This window comes from Bufo bufo, chromosome 7, assembly GCF_905171765.1.
Source record: "Bufo bufo chromosome 7, aBufBuf1.1, whole genome shotgun sequence".
Taxonomy (NCBI): domain Eukaryota; kingdom Metazoa; phylum Chordata; class Amphibia; order Anura; family Bufonidae; genus Bufo; species Bufo bufo.
Window position 1 is genome coordinate 105,141,536 of NC_053395.1, and position 19,110 is coordinate 105,160,645.

Genomic DNA, 19,110 nt, shown 5'->3' on the forward strand with positions numbered 1-19,110 from the left:
GGTAGGCCCTCTTCTTTCTCAGGCCTACCTCATCCTCGGTTTCGGCACACCACAACCGACTGCACTCATTCCCTGCTTTCCCAGGGCTCTTCACTGTACTACCGTAAGCCCCTTACACAATTTTATAGAGCCAGTCGATACGGACGCGACGCTACCTAATATGTATACTTTTTTTTATTTATGTAAGTTTTTCACAATAACAATTTTAAAAAAAAACAAAAACAATGATGTTTTAGTGTCTCCATATTCTATTTTTTGGGCGATTGTCTCAGGTAGGGGCACATTTTTTGCGGGATGAGGTGACGGTTAGATTGGTACTATTTTGGTGAGCGTACGCCTTTTTGATCGCTTGCTGTTGTACTTTTTGTGATGCAAGGTGACAAAAAAATTGTTTATTTAGCACAGTTTTTATTTTTTACGGTGTTCATCTGAGGGGTTAGGTCATGTGATATGTTTATAGAGCTGGTAGATACGGACGCGACGATACCTAATATGTCTATATGTATTTTCCCTATTTTTACAATTCTTTTTTACTTTATTTTTGGAAAAGGACACATTTTTATTTTTTACTTGAAACTTTTCTTTTTTTACTCTGGGACTTCAACATTATAGGGTCTGATCCCTGTTTCAATGCAGCACGATACATCTGTATTGTTCTGTATTGAACTGTTAGTGTCTTACACTAACAGTTACCTAGGAGACCCAGCCTGGAGGCTGGGCCTCTTATGCTTCCGTACATGCCAGGCCCCAAGCCTTGGAATGGCTTGGGGCTGCCATGGCAACCATCGAGTCCCCACCACAGCAGCGCGGGGACCGATGGGTGAGGTGAGAGAGCGCAAACCTCCCATATGCCGCGGTCAGCGCTGACCACTGCATATGAGGGGTTAATCCACCGGCATCGGCGTTATCGCAGATGCTGGTGGATGCAGCAGGGATCTGGCTTTCAGTAACAGCCGGATCTCTGCCGCTGATCGCGGCACCGCTCGCAGGGGGGAGGAACGACTGCAGGACGAGAACGTTCGTCCTCTAGCGCTAAGTGCCGGCGATTTAGGACGAGCATTCTCATCCTGGGTCGTTAAGGGGTTAAATTGAATCCTGTACTGTATGGGCAACCAGTGCAATGACTGGCATGCCGTCCCTTAAGGAAGTGCTCCAGGGAACAAGCAGCAAGCACGCTGTGGCCAGGGCTGAATGGAATCTGTGGAGCGGATCCCAGAACAGTACCTACATGGACAGAGCACTGGTAGCAGAACACGGCGCCTAGGACCGCAGCACGGAAACAGCGGCGCACAGCAGCCACTGTTACAGGGTAGTATAGAAATTAGACTGTTTTGCAACAAATTCAGGTGCAAAAATGCACACCTACATGAATAGGTCGGAAAAAAGTCACAAAAGTTAGAAAACTTCTGAATTAGCCTAAAAAATTAAAATAGTCAAACGAGGCACAAAAGCCTCCAAAATAGGCACAATTTCACTAGTAAAAGCAACAAAAAAAGAAGATTGTCTAAAGCAGCATTTTTAGACTAAAATAAGGCGCACACACTATAGTAAATGTGACCCCCTCTGCCAAATGCAGCCAAGCAGCCCAAAAACATAATCAGGCCTCCTCCATATTTCACAGTAGTATTTCACAATGGGGGTCATTTATAAAACTGGTGTAAAGTAGAACTGGCTTAGTTGCCCATAGCAACCAATCAGATTCCTTCTTTCATTTTCCAGAGTAGCTGTCCAAAATGAAAGGAGGAATCTGATTGGTTGCTATGGGCAACTAAGCCAGTTCTACTTTACACCAGTTTGATAAATGACCCTCAATGTTTTTTTCTTAGTATGATTCATTTTTGCGTCTGTGAACACAGAGCTTCTGTGACTTGCCAAAAAGCTTGAGTTTTGTCTCATTTGTCCAAAGGACATTGTCCCAGAAGACTTGCGGCTTGCCATTGTGCAAGTTGTCTTCCACTTTGGCTAAGGAAATAACAGATGGTGCGATCGGGCACTGATGTATTTTGACCTTGGAATTCAACTCTAATCTCTTAGGAAGTTGTTCTGAGCTCTTTTATTACAATCGTATTATGGCTCTTCAATTTTTCATAATTTTTCCTCTTGCAGTCATGTCCAAGGAGGTTCGCTACAGTCCCTTAGACCTTAAAGGGGTTCTCCAGGAATAAAAAAAAATAAAATACTTAGATATTATTTTGAAGAAAACTGTCAAGGTAGGGAGGCTCAACACTCGGATGGACGGGTAACGGTGGGTTCACTGCTTACTGGGTCACCCACCCAGTTCAAAGTGAAAATGTAGTAAGAAAAACTAGCAGGCACACCACCTTCAGGAAAAATTTTGAATACTCTATAATACTGTATTTGAATATTTAATAAACACTTCAAATACTTGGTACAGGATATCACACAATGTGCATAAAAACTCTCAATAAAAATACATTCAATAAAAATACATTCAATAAAACCACTAAATAAAATCACTAAAATTTCACTGAATAACCAAGCAAAAATGTTCAGAGGTCTGGCACTCTTAACATGTGAGGAGTCCAATGTATAAAGTCTCCTGAGACATATCACAATTACCGCATAAAATGTCCAGCTGTACAAAACGTGTAGATGCACTCCACTTTTATCATAAGCCGCCTATTGGCGTCTGAATGAAATGTTGCCAAGTTTAACAGATTGTCTCCATGAGACTCTTACCACTCCGTAGTATCAGTGTCGGCAGAATCGATGAATCATATATTTGCACGGAGAGGTGGAAGGTGAGGTGTAATCACCGGGACGCTGGGTGAGTTTCGTTTGGAGCGCACAACCCCGTTGCTCGGGGGGCGTGTTTAGGTCAGGTGATCCTGATGGACGGATCAGGTGATCAGGTCAGCTGGTACAAACGTCTGATCATGTGGTACACAGGTCCTTATACCACAGCATCAATTCGTATTGCAAATGCCCAGGTCCTATATCGCAGTAAATGTCTGTATTGGCAATTCGTATCAATTCACAGCATTTGCCAATACAGACATTTACTGCGATATAGGACCTGGGCATTTGCAATACGAATTGATGCTGTGGTATAAGGACCTGTGTACCACATGATCGGACGTTTGTACCAGCTGGCTGTCACTACCAGAGCTTTGGGACGTTCTCACAGCTCTGTTTCTCCACCCCTGTGATGATGTCACTACTAGAGCTGGGAGGAGTTCTCACTACTCTGTTTACTTTTGGTTTCTTTCACCACAGCTGTCCTTCATGTGTTTGATTTTCCTCTCTTTATATCACCCCTCCTCCTATGATAGGATGTGGATTATAGTTCTCACTTCAGTTGTAGCTCTGGCTTTAGTTTCTTCACTTGTAGCTATCAGTTCACTGGACCTGTGTTCTGCTGCAGCTAGCACTCCGGATATTGCCCGCCTGTCCTTGGATCCGTCTTCTCTGCGGCTGCAACACCGTCAGCTAAGTGTGCAGACATTGTTGTGTTCCTGTTTATTTTCTGACTGGATCTGAGGTGGCCACGGTTCCCTCCATATACTGAGTAGGGCACTGGTGGCCGTGCCCCTTCCACTATTGTAGGGGTTACAGTGGTCATTAGTCTTAGGCACGTGGGCATGCCTCTTTCCGCCATTTGGATCCGGGCATGTGCTTTAGCAGAATAGGGAGAGCGTTGAGGGTCGGACAGGGGTCACCCGTTATCCTCCCTAGTTCTGGGTCCAGTCAGTAGCTCTGTACTGTGTATAACTATTGTTGCCCACATACAGCCGTGACATTATAATCCACCCAAACCGTCCTTTTTTGACATGGATCCGCTTTCTGGCCTGGTCGACCGCATGCAGGGTCTTTCTTTGGAAGTAGCGGATCTCCGTCAATCTATGACTCAGCTTCAAGCATTGGGCCCTGCTCCGGCTCATGGAGTCTGTTGCGAGCCAAAGGTCTCACTTCCGGAGACGTTCTCCGGGGGCAGTGAGAATTTTGTTCGTTTCAGAGAGGCATGCAAACTCCATTTTTGCTTGTGTCCTCACTCTTCTGGTAATCAAGAGCAGAGGGTGAGGATTGTCATCTCCCTGCTCAGGGGTAATGCTCAGACTTGGGCTTTTTCGCTGCCATCAGGGGATCCCTCCCTTCGATCCGTGGAGGGATTTTTTGTGGCCCTGGGGCAGATTTATGATGACCCGGATCGTGTTGCTCTGGCCGAATCTAACCTACGTGTTTTATGCCAGAACAAACGGTCTGCGGAGCTTTATTGTTCTGAATTTCGGAGATGGGCAGCTGATTCGGGTTGGAATGATGCTGCACTCCGGAGTCAGTTCTGTCATGGTCTCTCGGAGAGATTAAAAGATGCGTTTGCTTTCCATGAGAGACCAACGTCCTTAGAGTCTGCCATGTCATTGGCGGTACGCCTTGACAGGCGTCTAAGAGAAAGAAACGAGACCTCTCTGTCCAGCCATTGTCAGTCTAGGGGAAGTGGTGCGGACTCATTCAGTGTGCAGGGGCCTCATCCTGTCTCGCTCCCCTCTGAGGAGGAGCCCATGCAGCTAGCTCGACTTGCCCCTGATAAAAGAGGATTTAGTCCTCAGAGTATGGTCTGTTTTTGTTGTGGGGGCATAGGTCATTTGGCAAATGTTTGTCCATCTAGGAGATTCTTGAACCGTACTAAGAGCGATAATAAGAGAAAAATCTCAAAAGGTAAATCATCAAGTTCTGCTTCATCTGCTACTTTGGGCAAAGTTGATGTAGGATTTGATGCTTTTCCTCTGACCTGCAGTTCCCGTTTTCTCCTGTCTGCCAGGGTGGCGCTAGAGAGCAAAGTCATTTCTTGTGAGATTTTTGTCGATAGTGGAGCGGCCGTCAATCTTATTGACACTCAATTTGTAGCCATGCATGGTTTTCAGGTTTGCACATTAGATAAAGATATACCTGTTTTTGCTATTGACTCTGCTCCACTCTCACAGAGATCTCTGAAAGGCATTGTTCACAATATCCGGCTAGCTGTAGGTGACACTCATGTGGAGGATATATCTTGTTTTGTCCTTAACGGATTGCCGTCTCCTCTAGTTTTGGGGTTACCCTGGCTCACTAGACATAACCCCACTATTGATTGGCAAGGAAGGCAAATAAATGAGTGGAGTGACTTTTGTAGAGAGAATTGTCTCACAGCGACTTTTGCAGAGGTGTCTATTAAAACGGTGCCATCATTTCTCTCTGATTTCTCGGACGTGTTTTCCGAGAGCGGTGTTCAGGAGCTACCTCCTCACCGGGAGTTTGACTGTCCCATTAACCTCATTCCCGGCGCCAAGCTGCCAAAAGCACGCCTCTACAATCTCTCACAACCGGAAAGAATCGCTATGCGAACTTACATCTCCGAGAGTCTCGAAAAGGGGCATATTCGTCCCTCAAAGTCACCTGTGGCCGCGGGTTTTTTTTTTGTTAAAAAGAAAGATGGCTCTCTGAGACCTTGCCTAGATTTTAGGGAGCTGAACCGTATCACGATTCGCGATCCCTATCCCCTTCCTCTGATCCCGGACCTCTTCAATCAAATTGTTGGGGCCAAGGTGTTTTCCAAATTGGATTTGAGAGGCGCGTACAACTTGGTCAGGGTCAGAGAGGGGGATGAATGGAAAACGGCCTTTAATACCCCTGACGGGCATTTCGAGAATCTCGTTATGCCTTTCGGCCTGATGAATGCTCCGGCCGTCTTTCAGCATTTTGTTAATAGTATTTTCTATCATTTAATGGGGAAATTTGTATTGGTGTATCTTGATGATATTTTGATTTTTTCCCCTGATGTTCAGACCCATCAGGATCATCTTTTTCAGGTTCTGCAGATTCTGCGGGAAAATAAATTGTACGCCAAGCTGGAGAAATGTCTTTTTATGGTATCGGAGATTCAATTTCTGGGTTTTCTCCTCTCTGCTTCTGGTTTTCGCATGGATCCCGAGAAGGTCCGTGCTGTACTTGAGTGGGAGCTTTCTGAGAATCAGAAGGCATTGATGCGCTTTCTGGGTTTTGCGAACTATTACAGAAAGTTCATTTTGAATTATTCCTCTGTTGTCAAACCCCTCACCGACATGACAAAAAAGGGGGCGGATTTTTCCTCTTGGTCGGAGGAGGCGCTTGCAGCCTTTTCTAAGATTAAAGAGAATTTTGCGTCTGCTCCCGTCTTGGTGCATCCCGATGTTTCCTTACCTTTTATTGTTGAGGTGGATGCTTCCGAGGTGGGTGTGGGTGCGGTTTTGTCCCAGGGCCCTTCCCCTGCCAAGTGGCGACCCTGTGCCTTTTTCTCTAAAAAACTCTCCCCGGCAGAGAGAAACTATGATGTGGGCGATAGGGAGTTGTTGGCCATCAAGTTGGCTTTCGAGGAATGGCGCCATTGGTTGGAGGGGGCCAGGCACCCTATCACCGTTTTTACCGACCATAAGAATCTGGCATACTTGGAGTCGGCCAGGCGTATGAATCCGAGACAGGCCAGATGGTCTCTGTTCTTCTCCAGATTCAATTTTGTTGTTACATTCCGACCTGGGATAAAAAATGTGAAGGCTGATGCTCTCTCTCGCTGTTTTCCGGGAGGAGGAAACTCCGAGGACCCGGGTCCCATTTTGGCGGAGGGGGTAGTTGTTTCTGCTCTATATTCCGATTTGGAGGCCGAGGTCCAGGCTGCCCAGACTGAGACACCTGCCCGTTGTCCTTCTGGGAAGTTGTTCGTGCCTCCTGAGCTACGTCACAAACTCTTTAAGGAGCATCATGATACGGTTCTTGCTGGTCACCCCGGGAGTAGAGCCACGGTGGATCTCATTGCTCGGAGATTTTGGTGGCCGGCTCTTCGTAAGTCGGTGGAGGGTTTTGTGGCTGCTTGTGAGACGTGCGCTCGCGCTAAGGTCCCTCGTTCACGGCCTTCAGGTTCCCTTCTCCCGTTACCCATTCCTTCCCGTCCTTGGACACACCTGTCCATGGACTTTATCACGGATCTTCCTCGTTCCTCGGGGAAGTCGGTGATCCTGGTGGTGGTGGACCGTTTTAGCAAGATGGCTCATTTCATACCTTTCCCTGGTTTACCTAATGCTAAAACGTTGGCGCAAGCTTTTGTCGACCATATTGTTAAATTGCACGGCATTCCCTCTGATATTGTTTCCGATAGAGGCACGCAGTTTGTGTCCAGGTTCTGGAAGGCTTTCTGTTCTCGCCTGGGGGTTCGGCTGTCCTTCTCTTCTGCTTTTCATCCGCAGTCGAATGGTCAGACTGAGCGCCTCAATCAGAATCTGGAGACATATTTGCGCTGTTTTGTTTCAGAGAACCAGGAGGATTGGTGTTCATTTCTCCCTCTTGCTGAGTTTGCTCTGAACAACCGTCGTCAGGAATCTTCTGATAAGTCACCATTCTTTGGTGCATATGGGTTCCATCCACAGTTTGGGACATTCTCGGGAGGGGCTCTTTCTGGTTTACCTGAGGAGGAGAGATTTTCCTCGTCTTTGTCTACCATTTGGCAAAAGATTCAGGGTAATCTTAAAAAGATGAGTGAGAGGTATAAGCGTGTGGCTGATAAGAGACGTGTGCCTGGTTCGGACCTGAATGTGGGTGATCTGGTGTGGTTGTCTACTAGAAACATTAAGTTGAAGGTTCCTTCCTGGAAATTGGGTCCCAAGTTTATTGGGCCTTATAAAATCTTGTCAGTCATCAATCCTGTTGCCTTCCGTCTTGATCTTCCACGGGTTTGGAAGATACATATTGTATTTCACAGATCTCTCTTAAAACCATATGTCCAGCCCACGGTACCCTCCTCTTTGCCTCCTCCTCCGATTTTGGTTGATGGCAATCTGGAGTTTGAGGTTTCCAGAATTGTGGACTCTCGCATGGTCCGCGGTTCTCTTCAGTACCTCGTTCATTGGAAGGGTTATGGTCCTGAGGAGAGGATGTGGGTTCCGGTGTCGGACATTAAAGCCACTCGCCTCATCAGGGCATTTCATAGGGCTCATCCTGAGAAGGTGGGTCCTGGGTGTCCGGAGTCCACCCGTAGAGGGGGGGGTACTGTCACTACCAGAGCTTTGGGACGTTCTCACAGCTCTGTTTCTCCACCCCTGTGATGATGTCACTACTAGAGCTGGGAGGAGTTCTCACTACTCTGTTTACTTTTGGTTTCTTTCACCACAGCTGTCCTTCATGTGTTTGATTTTCCTCTCTTTATATCACCCCTCCTCCTATGATAGGATGTGGATTATAGTTCTCACTTCAGTTGTAGCTCTGGCTTTAGTTTCTTCACTTGTAGCTATCAGTTCACTGGACCTGTGTTCTGCTGCAGCTAGCACTCCGGATATTGCCCGCCTGTCCTTGGATCCGTCTTCTCTGCGGCTGCAACACCGTCAGCTAAGTGTGCAGACATTGTTGTGTTCCTGTTTATTTTCTGACTGGATCTGAGGTGGCCACGGTTCCCTCCATATACTGAGTAGGGCACTGGTGGCCGTGCCCCTTCCACTATTGTAGGGGTTACAGTGGTCATTAGTCTTAGGCACGTGGGCATGCCTCTTTCCGCCATTTGGATCCGGGCATGTGCTTTAGCAGAATAGGGAGAGCGTTGAGGGTCGGACAGGGGTCACCCGTTATCCTCCCTAGTTCTGGGTCCAGTCAGTAGCTCTGTACTGTGTATAACTATTGTTGCCCACATACAGCCGTGACACTGGCGCACTGAGGGAGTGCTGAGGAGGCGAGCCTCCTTCTCTCAGAGCGCCTGCGCCGAATGAAGACAGGCGCGGGATTTGAAATGCTGACAGGGCCAGCCGGAGGAGGAGAGCGATCGCTGGCCCTGTCAATCAACAGGAGGAGGGGGCGGTTTTTGCGGCGGCTACCAGCAAGTAGACGCCCTACTTGTTGGTAGTGAAGTGATTTGCATATTTTAAATGATCGATTTTCAAGGAAACGAAGCCACAGACAAAAGGTAAGAGCCCTATATAGGGAATAGTCGTTAAATAAGGATTTTAACAAGCCCAAAAAAAAAATTGTGTTTTGGGGGTGACAGAAGCCCTTTAATGTTGTTTACTTTTAAGAATTCATCTAAACCCTTTTTAAAACTGTCCACTGTTCCTTCTGTGAACACGTCCTGAGGAAGTCTATTCCACAGCTTCACAGTTCTTACAGTAAAGAAGCTTTGACGCTTCTGGAGACTGAACTTTTTCTTCTCCAGTCGGAGGCAGTGCCACCTTGTCTTTTGAGGGCATTTTACATGGAACAGTTTTTTCACCGTATTTTTTGTATGGCCCATTTATATATTTGTATAGGTTAATCATGTCCCCCCTTAGACGTCTCTTCTCAAGACTAAATAAATTCAATTATTTTAATCTTTCTTCATAACTAAGACCCTCCATGCCCCTTATTAGTTTAGTCACTCTCCTTTGTACTTTTTCCAGCTGCAGTGTGTCCTTTCTATGGACTGGTGCCCAGACCTGAACTGCATATTCCAGATGAGGCCACACCAACGCTTTGTAAAGCGGTAATATTACCTCCCTGCCCCGCAAGTCCATGCCTCGTTTAATGCATTACAATATACTGGTGGCCTTAGAAGCAGCTGATTGACACTGTATGCTGTTATTTGATCTACTATTTACAAGGACACCCAAATCCTTCTCTATAAGTGACTCTCCCAGTGTTACATCACTTAGGACATTATGAAGCACAGAGATTATTACTACCAAAATGCATAACTTTACATTTATCCACATTGAACCTCTTTTGCCAAGTTGATGCCCATCTTTCATAAACTGTACAGTACTACATAGCTTGGTGTCATCTGCAAAAATAGAAATGGTGCTATTAATCCCGTCCCTGATATCATTAATAAATAAATTAAATAATAGAGGGCCCAGCACTGAACCTTGGGGTACACCACTTATAACCCAGGACCATTCTGAATAGGAATCATTGGCCACAACTCTCTGGATATGGTCCTTCAGCCAGTTTTCAATCCAATTACAAACTATACTTTCCAAGTCTATAGACCTTACTTTACCTATTAAACGTTTATGAGGGACAGTACCAAAAGCCTTTGCAAAGTCCAGAAACACTACATCCTCATAAAAATAAATCAGGTTAGTCTGACAACTTCTGTCCTTGGTAAACTCATGTTGGTTATCACTTATAATATTATTTACAGTCACATACTCCTGTATATAGTCCCTTAAGAGTCCTTCAAACATTTTTCCCACAACAGAAGTTAAACTAACTGGTCTATAATTACCTGTGAAAGACCTAGCTCCTTTTTTGAATATGGGCACCACATTTGCCTTGCGCCAATCACTTGTTACTGTACCAGTACCTAGAGAATCTTTAAAAATTATAAACAGGGGCACAGCAATGACTGAACTAAGCTCTTTAAGAACTTGTGGGTGTAATCCATCTGGACCCAGAGCCTTGTTGACATTTAACTCATTTAACTTATCTTGGACCATATCTACAGTTAGCCAATTGAATATATTACTGGATGTACTAACAGCCCCAGCACCACATATATCAGCTCCTTTCTCTTCTTTTGTATATACAGAGCTAAAAAACCTATTTAGTAACTCTGTCTTTTCCTTATCTTCAGTGACTACCCCCCACCATTATTTAGGGGACCTACCTGCTTGGACCTTGTTTTTTTAGCATTTATATATTTAAAGAATTTTTGGGGATTTGTTTTGCTCTCTTTTGCCACCTGCTGTTCGTTTTGTATTTTTGCTAATTTTATCTCCTTTTTACTGATTTTATTAAGGCCTTTGTAATCTTCAAAAGCTACACCTGACCCCTCAGATTTTTTTTTTTTAAATGCCCTTTTTTTTGTCTTTTATTGCCCTTTTTACAGTAGCTGTAAGGGTTTAATTTTAGCTGTTTATACTTGTTACCTAAAGGAATATATTTTTTAGTGCAATTACTCAATGTGGATTTAAAGCTCTCCCATTTATCCTCAGTATTATTGTGTGACAGTAGCTGCTCCCAGTCTATGCCCTGAAATGCTGCCCTTAACCCAGGGAAATTAGCCTTTTTAAAATTCAGTGTTTTTGCTCTGCCTGACAGAGTTTGCTTCTTATAGTTTAGGGGGAAGAATAATTATATTGTTGTCACTATTACCTAGTGTTTCTCGAACAGTAACATTTCCAACAAGCTCTGCATCATTAGAAATTACCAGATCCAACAGAGCATTGCCCCTAGTATGAGCTTCTACAAACTGGCCCATAAAGTGGTCCTGCAGCTGGGAATTTCCCCCCCTTTGCGGTTGAGGTAGAATCATAACCCCAGTCAATGTCTGGGAAATTAAAATCTCCCATTATGACCACTGTACCAGCCTGTTCAGCCCGCTCTATTTGCTTATACAGTTGCGTTTCTATCTCCTCTGTGATGTTAGGGGGTCTATAGATTACACCAAGTATTATTTTTTACAGTGTTTATATCCCTTTTAACTTCCACCCTTAAGGTTTCCACATCCTCACCCACAATTGCCTCATTCACACTTGTCTTTAGATCACTCCTCACATACAAGCACACTCCACCACCTTTTCTATTGACCCTGTCTTTCCTAAATAGTCACCTAATTATTACCGGACAGAGATAAATAATGAAAAAATACAGACTGGAAGAAGCCAGTTTACTGGCGAAACGGCGTTGGGTCAGGAGGTGGCTGAGAGATCGACACACCATTCAGGGTATGCTCATTATCTTTTTTAATCAACAAGCCTTTTTATCCTCATATTTGCCTCCATTGTAGCATTGTTTGGGGCTCATTATTCTGAGGTGTCTTGGTGTTTACCATCTTGTATTCTTTTCCCTGCTTGTTGGTGTGCTGACCCCTCGGCCCCCCCTTGGGTCCTGTTCGTCATCTTTGTGTTCCACCTTTGTGCTGCCTTTTACCATCATGTATGTAATTGTTATGTGTTATCAATAAAGCTTATCGATTTTCACTTTGTGAAGACTATGGTTCAATTTTTTGGCGACACTTTCCTAAATAGTGTAAAACTCTCAATATTTACAACCCAGTTATGCGAAGAATCCAGCCATGTCTCAGCCACACCAACTACATCTACAGGTCCTTCTCAAAAAATTTGCATATTGTGATAAAGTTCATTATTTTCTGTAATGTACTGATAAACATTAGACTTTCATATATTTTAGATTCATTACACACAACTGAAGTAGTTCAAGCCTTTTCTTGTTTTATTATTGATGATTTTGGCATACAGCTCATGAAAACCCAAAATTCCTATCTCAAAAAATTAGCATATCATGAAAAGGTTCTCTAAACGAGCTATTAACCTAATCATCTGAATCAACTAGTTAACTCTAAACACCGGCAAAAGATTCCTGAGGCTTTAAAAAACTCCCAGCCTGGTTCATTACTCAAAACCGCAATCATGGGTAAGACTGCCGACCTGACTACTGTCCAGAAGGCCATCATTGACACCCTCAAGCAAGAGGGTAAGACACAGAAAGAAATTTCTGAACGAATAGGCTGTTCCCAGAGTGCTGTATCAAGGCACCTCAGTGGGAAGTCTGTGGGAAGGAAAAAGTGTGGCAGAAAACGCTGCACAACGAGAAGAGGTGACCGGACCCTGAGGAAGATTGTAGAGAAGGACCGATTCCAGACCTTGGGGGACCTGCGGAAGCAGTGGACTGAGTCTAGAGTAGAAACATCCAGAGCCACCGTGTACAGGCGTGTGCAGGAAATGGGCTACAGGTGCCGCATTCCCCAGGTCAAGCCACTTTTGAACCAGAAACAGCGGCAGAAGCGCCTGACCTGGGCTACAGAGAAGCAGCACTGGACTGTTGCTCAGTGGTCCAAAGTACTTTTTTCGGATGAAAGCAAATTTTGCATGTCATTCGGAAAATCAAGGTGCCAGAGTCTGGAGGAAGACTGGGGAGAGGGAAATGCCAAAATGCCTGAAGTCCAGTGTCAAGTACCCACAGTCAGTGATGGTCTGGGGTGCCATGTCAGCTGCTGGTGTTGGTCCACTGTGTTTTATCAAGGGCAGGGTCAATGCAGCTAGCTATCAGGAGATTTTGGAGCACTTCATGCTTCCATCTGCTGAAAAGCTTTATGGAGATGAAGATTTCATTTTTCATCACGACCTGGCACCTGCTCACAGTGCCAAAACCACTGGTAAATGGTTTACTGACCATGGTATTACTGTGCTCAATTAGCCTGCCAACTCTCCTGACCTGAACCCCATAGAGAATCTGTGGGATATTGGGAAGAGAAAGTTGAGAGACGCAAGACCCAACACTCTGGGTGAGCTTAAGGCCGCTATCGAAGCATCCTGGGCCTCCATAACACCTCAGCAGTGCCACAGGCTGATTGCCTCCATGCCACGCCGCATTGAAGCAGTCATTTCTGCAAAAGGATTCCCGACCAAGTATTGAGTGCATAACTGAACTTAATTATTTGAAGGTTGACTTTTTTTGTATTAAAAACACTTTTCTTTTATTGGTCGGATGAAATATGCTAATTTTTTTAGATAGGAATTTTGGGTTTTCATGAGCTGTATGCCAAAATCATCAATATTAAAACAAGAAAAGGCTTGAACTACTTCAGTTGTGTGTAATGAATCTAAAATATATGAAAGTCTAATGTTTATCAGTACATTACAGAAAATAATGAACTTTATCACAATATGCAAATTTTTTGAGAAGGACCTGTATGTGTTCTTCTAGTACCATAGCCTCCAGCTCCCCCATTTTGCTAGCTAGGCTTTTGGCATTTTGTGAAAATACATTTTAAATTAAATATCTGGGATTTTTGGGTTATCTTGATTGATGTTTGTATGTAACAGGTTCTTGTTACCAGCAGTTCTATTTTTCTTCAGTGTATAGTTCTGCCCAGTCTTCTCCGTACTTTCCTGACTAACCCCAGCCCCCACTAAATCCCTACTGTCCCCTCCTATATCCCACTCACTATCTACCCCCTTATTAGTATGACCCCCCACTCTCCACCTAGATCCTAGTTTAAAAGCTCCTACAGCCATCTAACCATTTTTCTTCCCAGGGCAGTTGCACCCTCCCCATTAAGGTGCAGCCCATCCCTACTGTAGAGCCTTTAACTGACAGAGAAGTCAGCCCAGTTGTCCATGAACCCAAACCCTTCCTTCCTGCACCAGCTTCTGAGCCACATATTTAACTGCCTAAGCTCCCGTTGTCTCTCTGGTGACGCTCGTGGCACTGGTAGTATTTCTGAAAACACTAACTTGGAGGTCCTGGATTTGAGCTTTTCTCCTAGTTTCCTAAAATCATTTTTAAGGACCTTCCATCTCCCTCTGACTTTGTCATTGGTGCCAATGTGTACCATGAACGCCAGGTCTTCCCCAGTCCCACCCAGCAATCTGTCAATCCGATCCACAATATGCCGAACCCAAGACAACACACTGTTCGGCATTCACGGTCTCGACGACAGATGACCCTGTATGTCCTCCTAATAATAGAGTCCCCTACCACCACCAGCTATCTAACCTGCTGCATTCCTTTTCCCATCCTTCCTGCAGGGGGCATTCTCCTGGTTGCTAGGAGAAATGCCCTGCTGCAGTGTTGCTGGCCCTCGGCTTTCATCTCTAATATCAACCAAACAGGCATTTTTACTAGGGCGTTCCAGCTCAGCACTAGCCTCCCTTGCGCTTTTCCCTTTACCCCTTCTTCCTACATAAACGCAACCGCTGACCTGATAGTCCTAATCTTGCACTCCTCCTCCCACCTCCATTTCACTGACCCCAGTCAGTGCCTGCACAGTGAGGTTTTGTCTGAGGAGCATTCATTAGGAGAAATAAAATGGCTGTCATCCTATTAGTCCACACAAAACCTCTCCTAATCACACAGGAGGACAAGTTACTTCACCACAATGAGCCATAGTGCTGCCTCATCCTCCTCTCTGCTTGTCACAAATGATGATCCTGAATACAGGTGAATCTCTGTGGGAATGGAGAAGATGAGGAAACATGAGAGGAGGGTGAGGTGTGGCTAATGGGCAACAGCACTTGTTTACCGTCTGCATTGCCACAGCAACATATTACCACAGTCTGTCCTCTCAGCACAATCTGCTGCCCAGAAACGATAATTTGTGTGCCCGCACGAACAACAGGATCACCCCATGAACAAGCTTTTTGCTCATTCAACGGATGATCGGCAGCACATTTAGATGGGCAGATTGTCAGGAACAAGCGTTCGCAGTGTTCCCGCTAATCTGCTCGAACTTTGGGCAATGTGAATCCACCTTAAAGTAGAACTCCTGCAAAAAAAATTATTCTCTGACCTGCTAGAAAGGTGCATAATGTGAACTGTAGTGAATGTAATCTTCTCATCTATGACTGTATTTGTGCGATAGTGGTACCTTGGAACCGAACCCAAGTTCCGTAAATGTTTTTTTACAGTACAAATTAATTTATTAAGTTATTGCGCAAAGTCTTGCGAGACTTTGCGAAGCAATAACTTCGGCTCATCGGAGCCAATACATTCTAATACTGTACGGAGCTCCTGCTCCATACAGTATTAAAACAAAGTTTTATGCAAATTGACTTTGGATGTTTCATCCGAAGTTGATTTTCTTATCCCTAAATAAAATCTCAGAGAAACCCCTTTCACAGGTAGTGCACTGCTACCCATGATATTATTGTAATCTGCACATAATCTGTATAATGTCATGCAACTACAGGGATTCATGTCCCCACCTATCCATTGGTTGAATTTGATAGACTTATGTCTTTTTTTCAACCGTATTAACTATGTAACTATGAGATTATACACTTTAGTTCTCTTGACACACATGGTACATTAGTCCTACCCCAGGGAGACTTACTGCAGGTCTTGGGGGCCTGTTCAATTCACTTCTGTCTTTGGGGAGCTGTGTGGCTGCTGCAGTGCTCAAGATTCAGTTCTAGGCTGGCCAGGGCCCAGGGGCAGGGGGGTAGTGGCTGCTCTCACAGGTGGGCAGACAGGCAGGATAATAATCACAGTCCTTCTGCTACCTTCTTGGCAGTGCTGGAGTGTGTGTGACTGAGCTCACTCACTGCTGCTCCACCAATCAGGTTAACACTTAGTACCGTAGTTAGGGTGTCCACTTTCATAACCCTCAAAAGGAGGACACCATATCAGTGACTCAAGATACTACAACACACAGAATGGAAGCTATAATCTATATACCAGCATCCGAGGACATTACAGAAAGGGGAAAGAACAGCAATTCTTAGCATGTCCAGGCCATTATTTTGGGATATAAGAAGACAATATACAGAGGGAGTGTAAGATGAGAAGACTACAACACCCAGCACGTCCAGACCATTATTATGGAACACTAGAGGACAATTCAGAGAGGGAGTAGAAGAGTAGAAGACTACAACTTCCTATGTTTCTCAGGCTAGCCACTTCTCCACTGCTGAACTCCGCCCCTGCCTGCACTGACCACAACAGTGACATCTTCATAGGTCCTTCACTACCACTTTTCCTCTCCACTGCAGAACTGATCACATGACTGAGACATCATCACAGGTCCATAAAAAATACTTAGTCGCACACTGCCTTTTCAGGAATAAAAATTAAATTAAACAATATAATATTAAACAAACTCCAGGAAAAATTACAGAGATTTGTGTGTTTTCTCTTAGAATGCAAGTTTTATTTCTTATATGCGGCGGTTTAGTTACATTTCGGCTATTCAAGGCCTTTCTCAAACTACAATAGAATATAAAGAAAATATTTATTTTTTTTGTATTCTGTTGTAGTTTGAGAAAGGCCTTGAATGGCTGAAACGTAACTAAACCGCCGCATATAAGAAATAAAACTTGCATTCTAAGAGAAAACGCATAAATCTCTGCAATTTGTCCTAGAGTTTGTTTAATATTATCATCACAGGTCCTTCAGCTCTTCTATTGTAGCAGATACAGAGCTGGTCCTGAACATTAGTCACTGCTATCTTTGCAGCCTCCCTTCCCCGACCAAGTTACCCAGTAGGTGGGGGAAAGGGGGGTCAAGTGTGAAAAAATAATTGAAAAAAATGCCCTAGGCATGTGCCCTTAGGTGCCTAATTGCAATTATGGCCCTGCACATACCAGTGGACTGGGCAAAATTTTCAGTGCCACTCAGTGTTAAATAGTTAACTAAAGAGGTTAAAATGTTAAAAACTGGATAAAGCCACTGTTACTGAAATAAGCAAGCAGTAAATATGCACAGTAAATCTAAATCAAAATTATAAAATAGGTGAAAGCTAAAAAAAAGGCAGTGGGTTAGAAAATTATTTTGTGGGAAATGTACCCATTACTGATGAGTATACCAGTTTAAAAATAATCTCAATCTTTACAGCAGCTTTAACAAGTCACTTGAGTAAGAACCTCTTGTATCATAGCAAACTAGAAAACCTAACTTTTAATAATATTAAAATTGTCTCACGTCTGATGTCACTACGCTGCACACCTTTGTCTTTACAGCATTCGTGTGTATGTTCTAGATGTTTAATTATCTTGAACAACTCTTTAACTAATATAAAAAACCTCATATAGCAAGGGAAGGTATTATAGGATCATATAATCAAGGGGATCTGTAGTATATGATATAAGTGCCAGTTGCGGATGAATGCACTTGGCTATTGGATGTGAGTTTATGGATCTTCTGCATGTTACTGTACTTGCAAAAGTACATTAATATGTTCTGGATAGATACGTTTGGTAGTTTGTGGAATTGGTTGGTGTCAGTGTGACCTTTTTTTTATAGTGATTAGTAAAAGTAAAGTTTTATTTTTTGTCATTCTGTGTTTAAGCCCAAAAAATACGTTTTTTGTTTTTTTTTAATTATTGAGACGTCACCAGGGCATATACCATAGTGTTTTGTGGGATTTAGTTATTCATGCTACTCTCTGCAGAACCTTTACTGTTATGAGTCTCCTCTTTTTTATTTATTGCTAGCTTTTGCTACAAAACAGCTGCATCAAAAAACACAGTGTAAACTGGGCCATTGGCTGGGGTCATGCCATTTTTTAGCCAAAGTCAAAATTTGATCCAAGAGAAAGCACAGACGTAGAAGTGCTTCCTTTATACTTCTTCATTTAAAGGGATTCCCCCACTACAACGATTGTTTCCCCTAATGGTAGGATAGTAGATAAGTGTCTCATTGGCAGGAGTATGACTTGTGGGCCCCCTGCTGATCACTAGAAGGGGGGTCAGTGTTTCTCCATTTAAAAGGGACAGCGGACATCTCTGGCAGCTCCATTCAAACTTGGTCACACAGCCCCTTTTCTAGTGATCAGCTGAGGGCCCCAGAGGTTGGACCCCTGCTGATCAGAAACATATTTCCTATCCTGTGGATAGGGGTTATGTTGTTATAATGGGACAACCCCTCTAAGATTCAACTGTGGCTTTGCCAAAAAAAGACTGCATCAATGCATGTATATATCTGGCCTAGGAATATGTATGACCACCATTGTGTAGAACATTAAAAGCAAATAAAATAATCTACTTCTGTTTATTTTTCTTTTTTTTTTTTACAGATGCATTCCTATAACAGCTAAACAGCTTTCATATTCCTTTGGATCAAGGCTTCTCTGCAAGATTAACCATTTGAATCATATGCTTGTGTTTTAAGTAAATAAGTACTTTTTATGTTAAAGGGGTTTTCCGAGATATTGGTACTGATGACCTATCCAACACCCAGGACCTCCGCCAATCAGTTGTTTGAGAAGGAATCAGTTCTCCTGTGAGCGCCACAGCCTTCTCAGTGCTTTCCAAGCACAGCGCCATTCATTGTATAGTGGCTGTGCTTAGTATCGTGCTCAGCCCCATTCACTTCTATGGGGCTAAGAGCAAAGCCAAGCACAGCCGCTATACAATGTACAGTGCTGTGCTTGGTGAGCAGAGAGAAGGCAACGGCCGTCACAGGAGCTCCGGTGCCTTCTCAAACAGCTGATTGGCAGGGGTACTGGGTGTCGGACCCCCAACGATCAGATACTGATGACCTATCCTGAGGATTGGGCATTAGTTTTAAAATCTCGAAAAACCCCTTTAATGTTCTGTTTATTTCTGTTTAAAAAAAAGTGTATGTCATGTATTGCTATAATGTTTATAAATTTAGAAAAATAAACAGCTTTGCAAATATTATTTACTGTATATAGCGTCTATCCAGACCTATGTATAGATG

At 43.9% G+C, this 19,110-nt stretch overlaps 1 protein-coding gene across 1 annotated transcript in view; it reads left to right on the forward strand.

The window, feature by feature from the left end:
• STAT1 (signal transducer and activator of transcription 1) overlaps window positions 1-18,690 on the forward strand; it is a 1,318,258-nt gene extending 1,299,568 nt beyond the window's left edge. The window contains exon 24 of the mRNA XM_040441848.1: window positions 18,464-18,690. Within this exon, the coding sequence (XP_040297782.1) occupies window positions 18,464-18,484 (21 nt within the window). The 3' untranslated portion in view covers window positions 18,485-18,690. The remainder of the gene's footprint in view (window positions 1-18,463) is intronic.
• The last annotated feature ends 420 nt before the right edge of the window (window positions 18,691-19,110 follow it).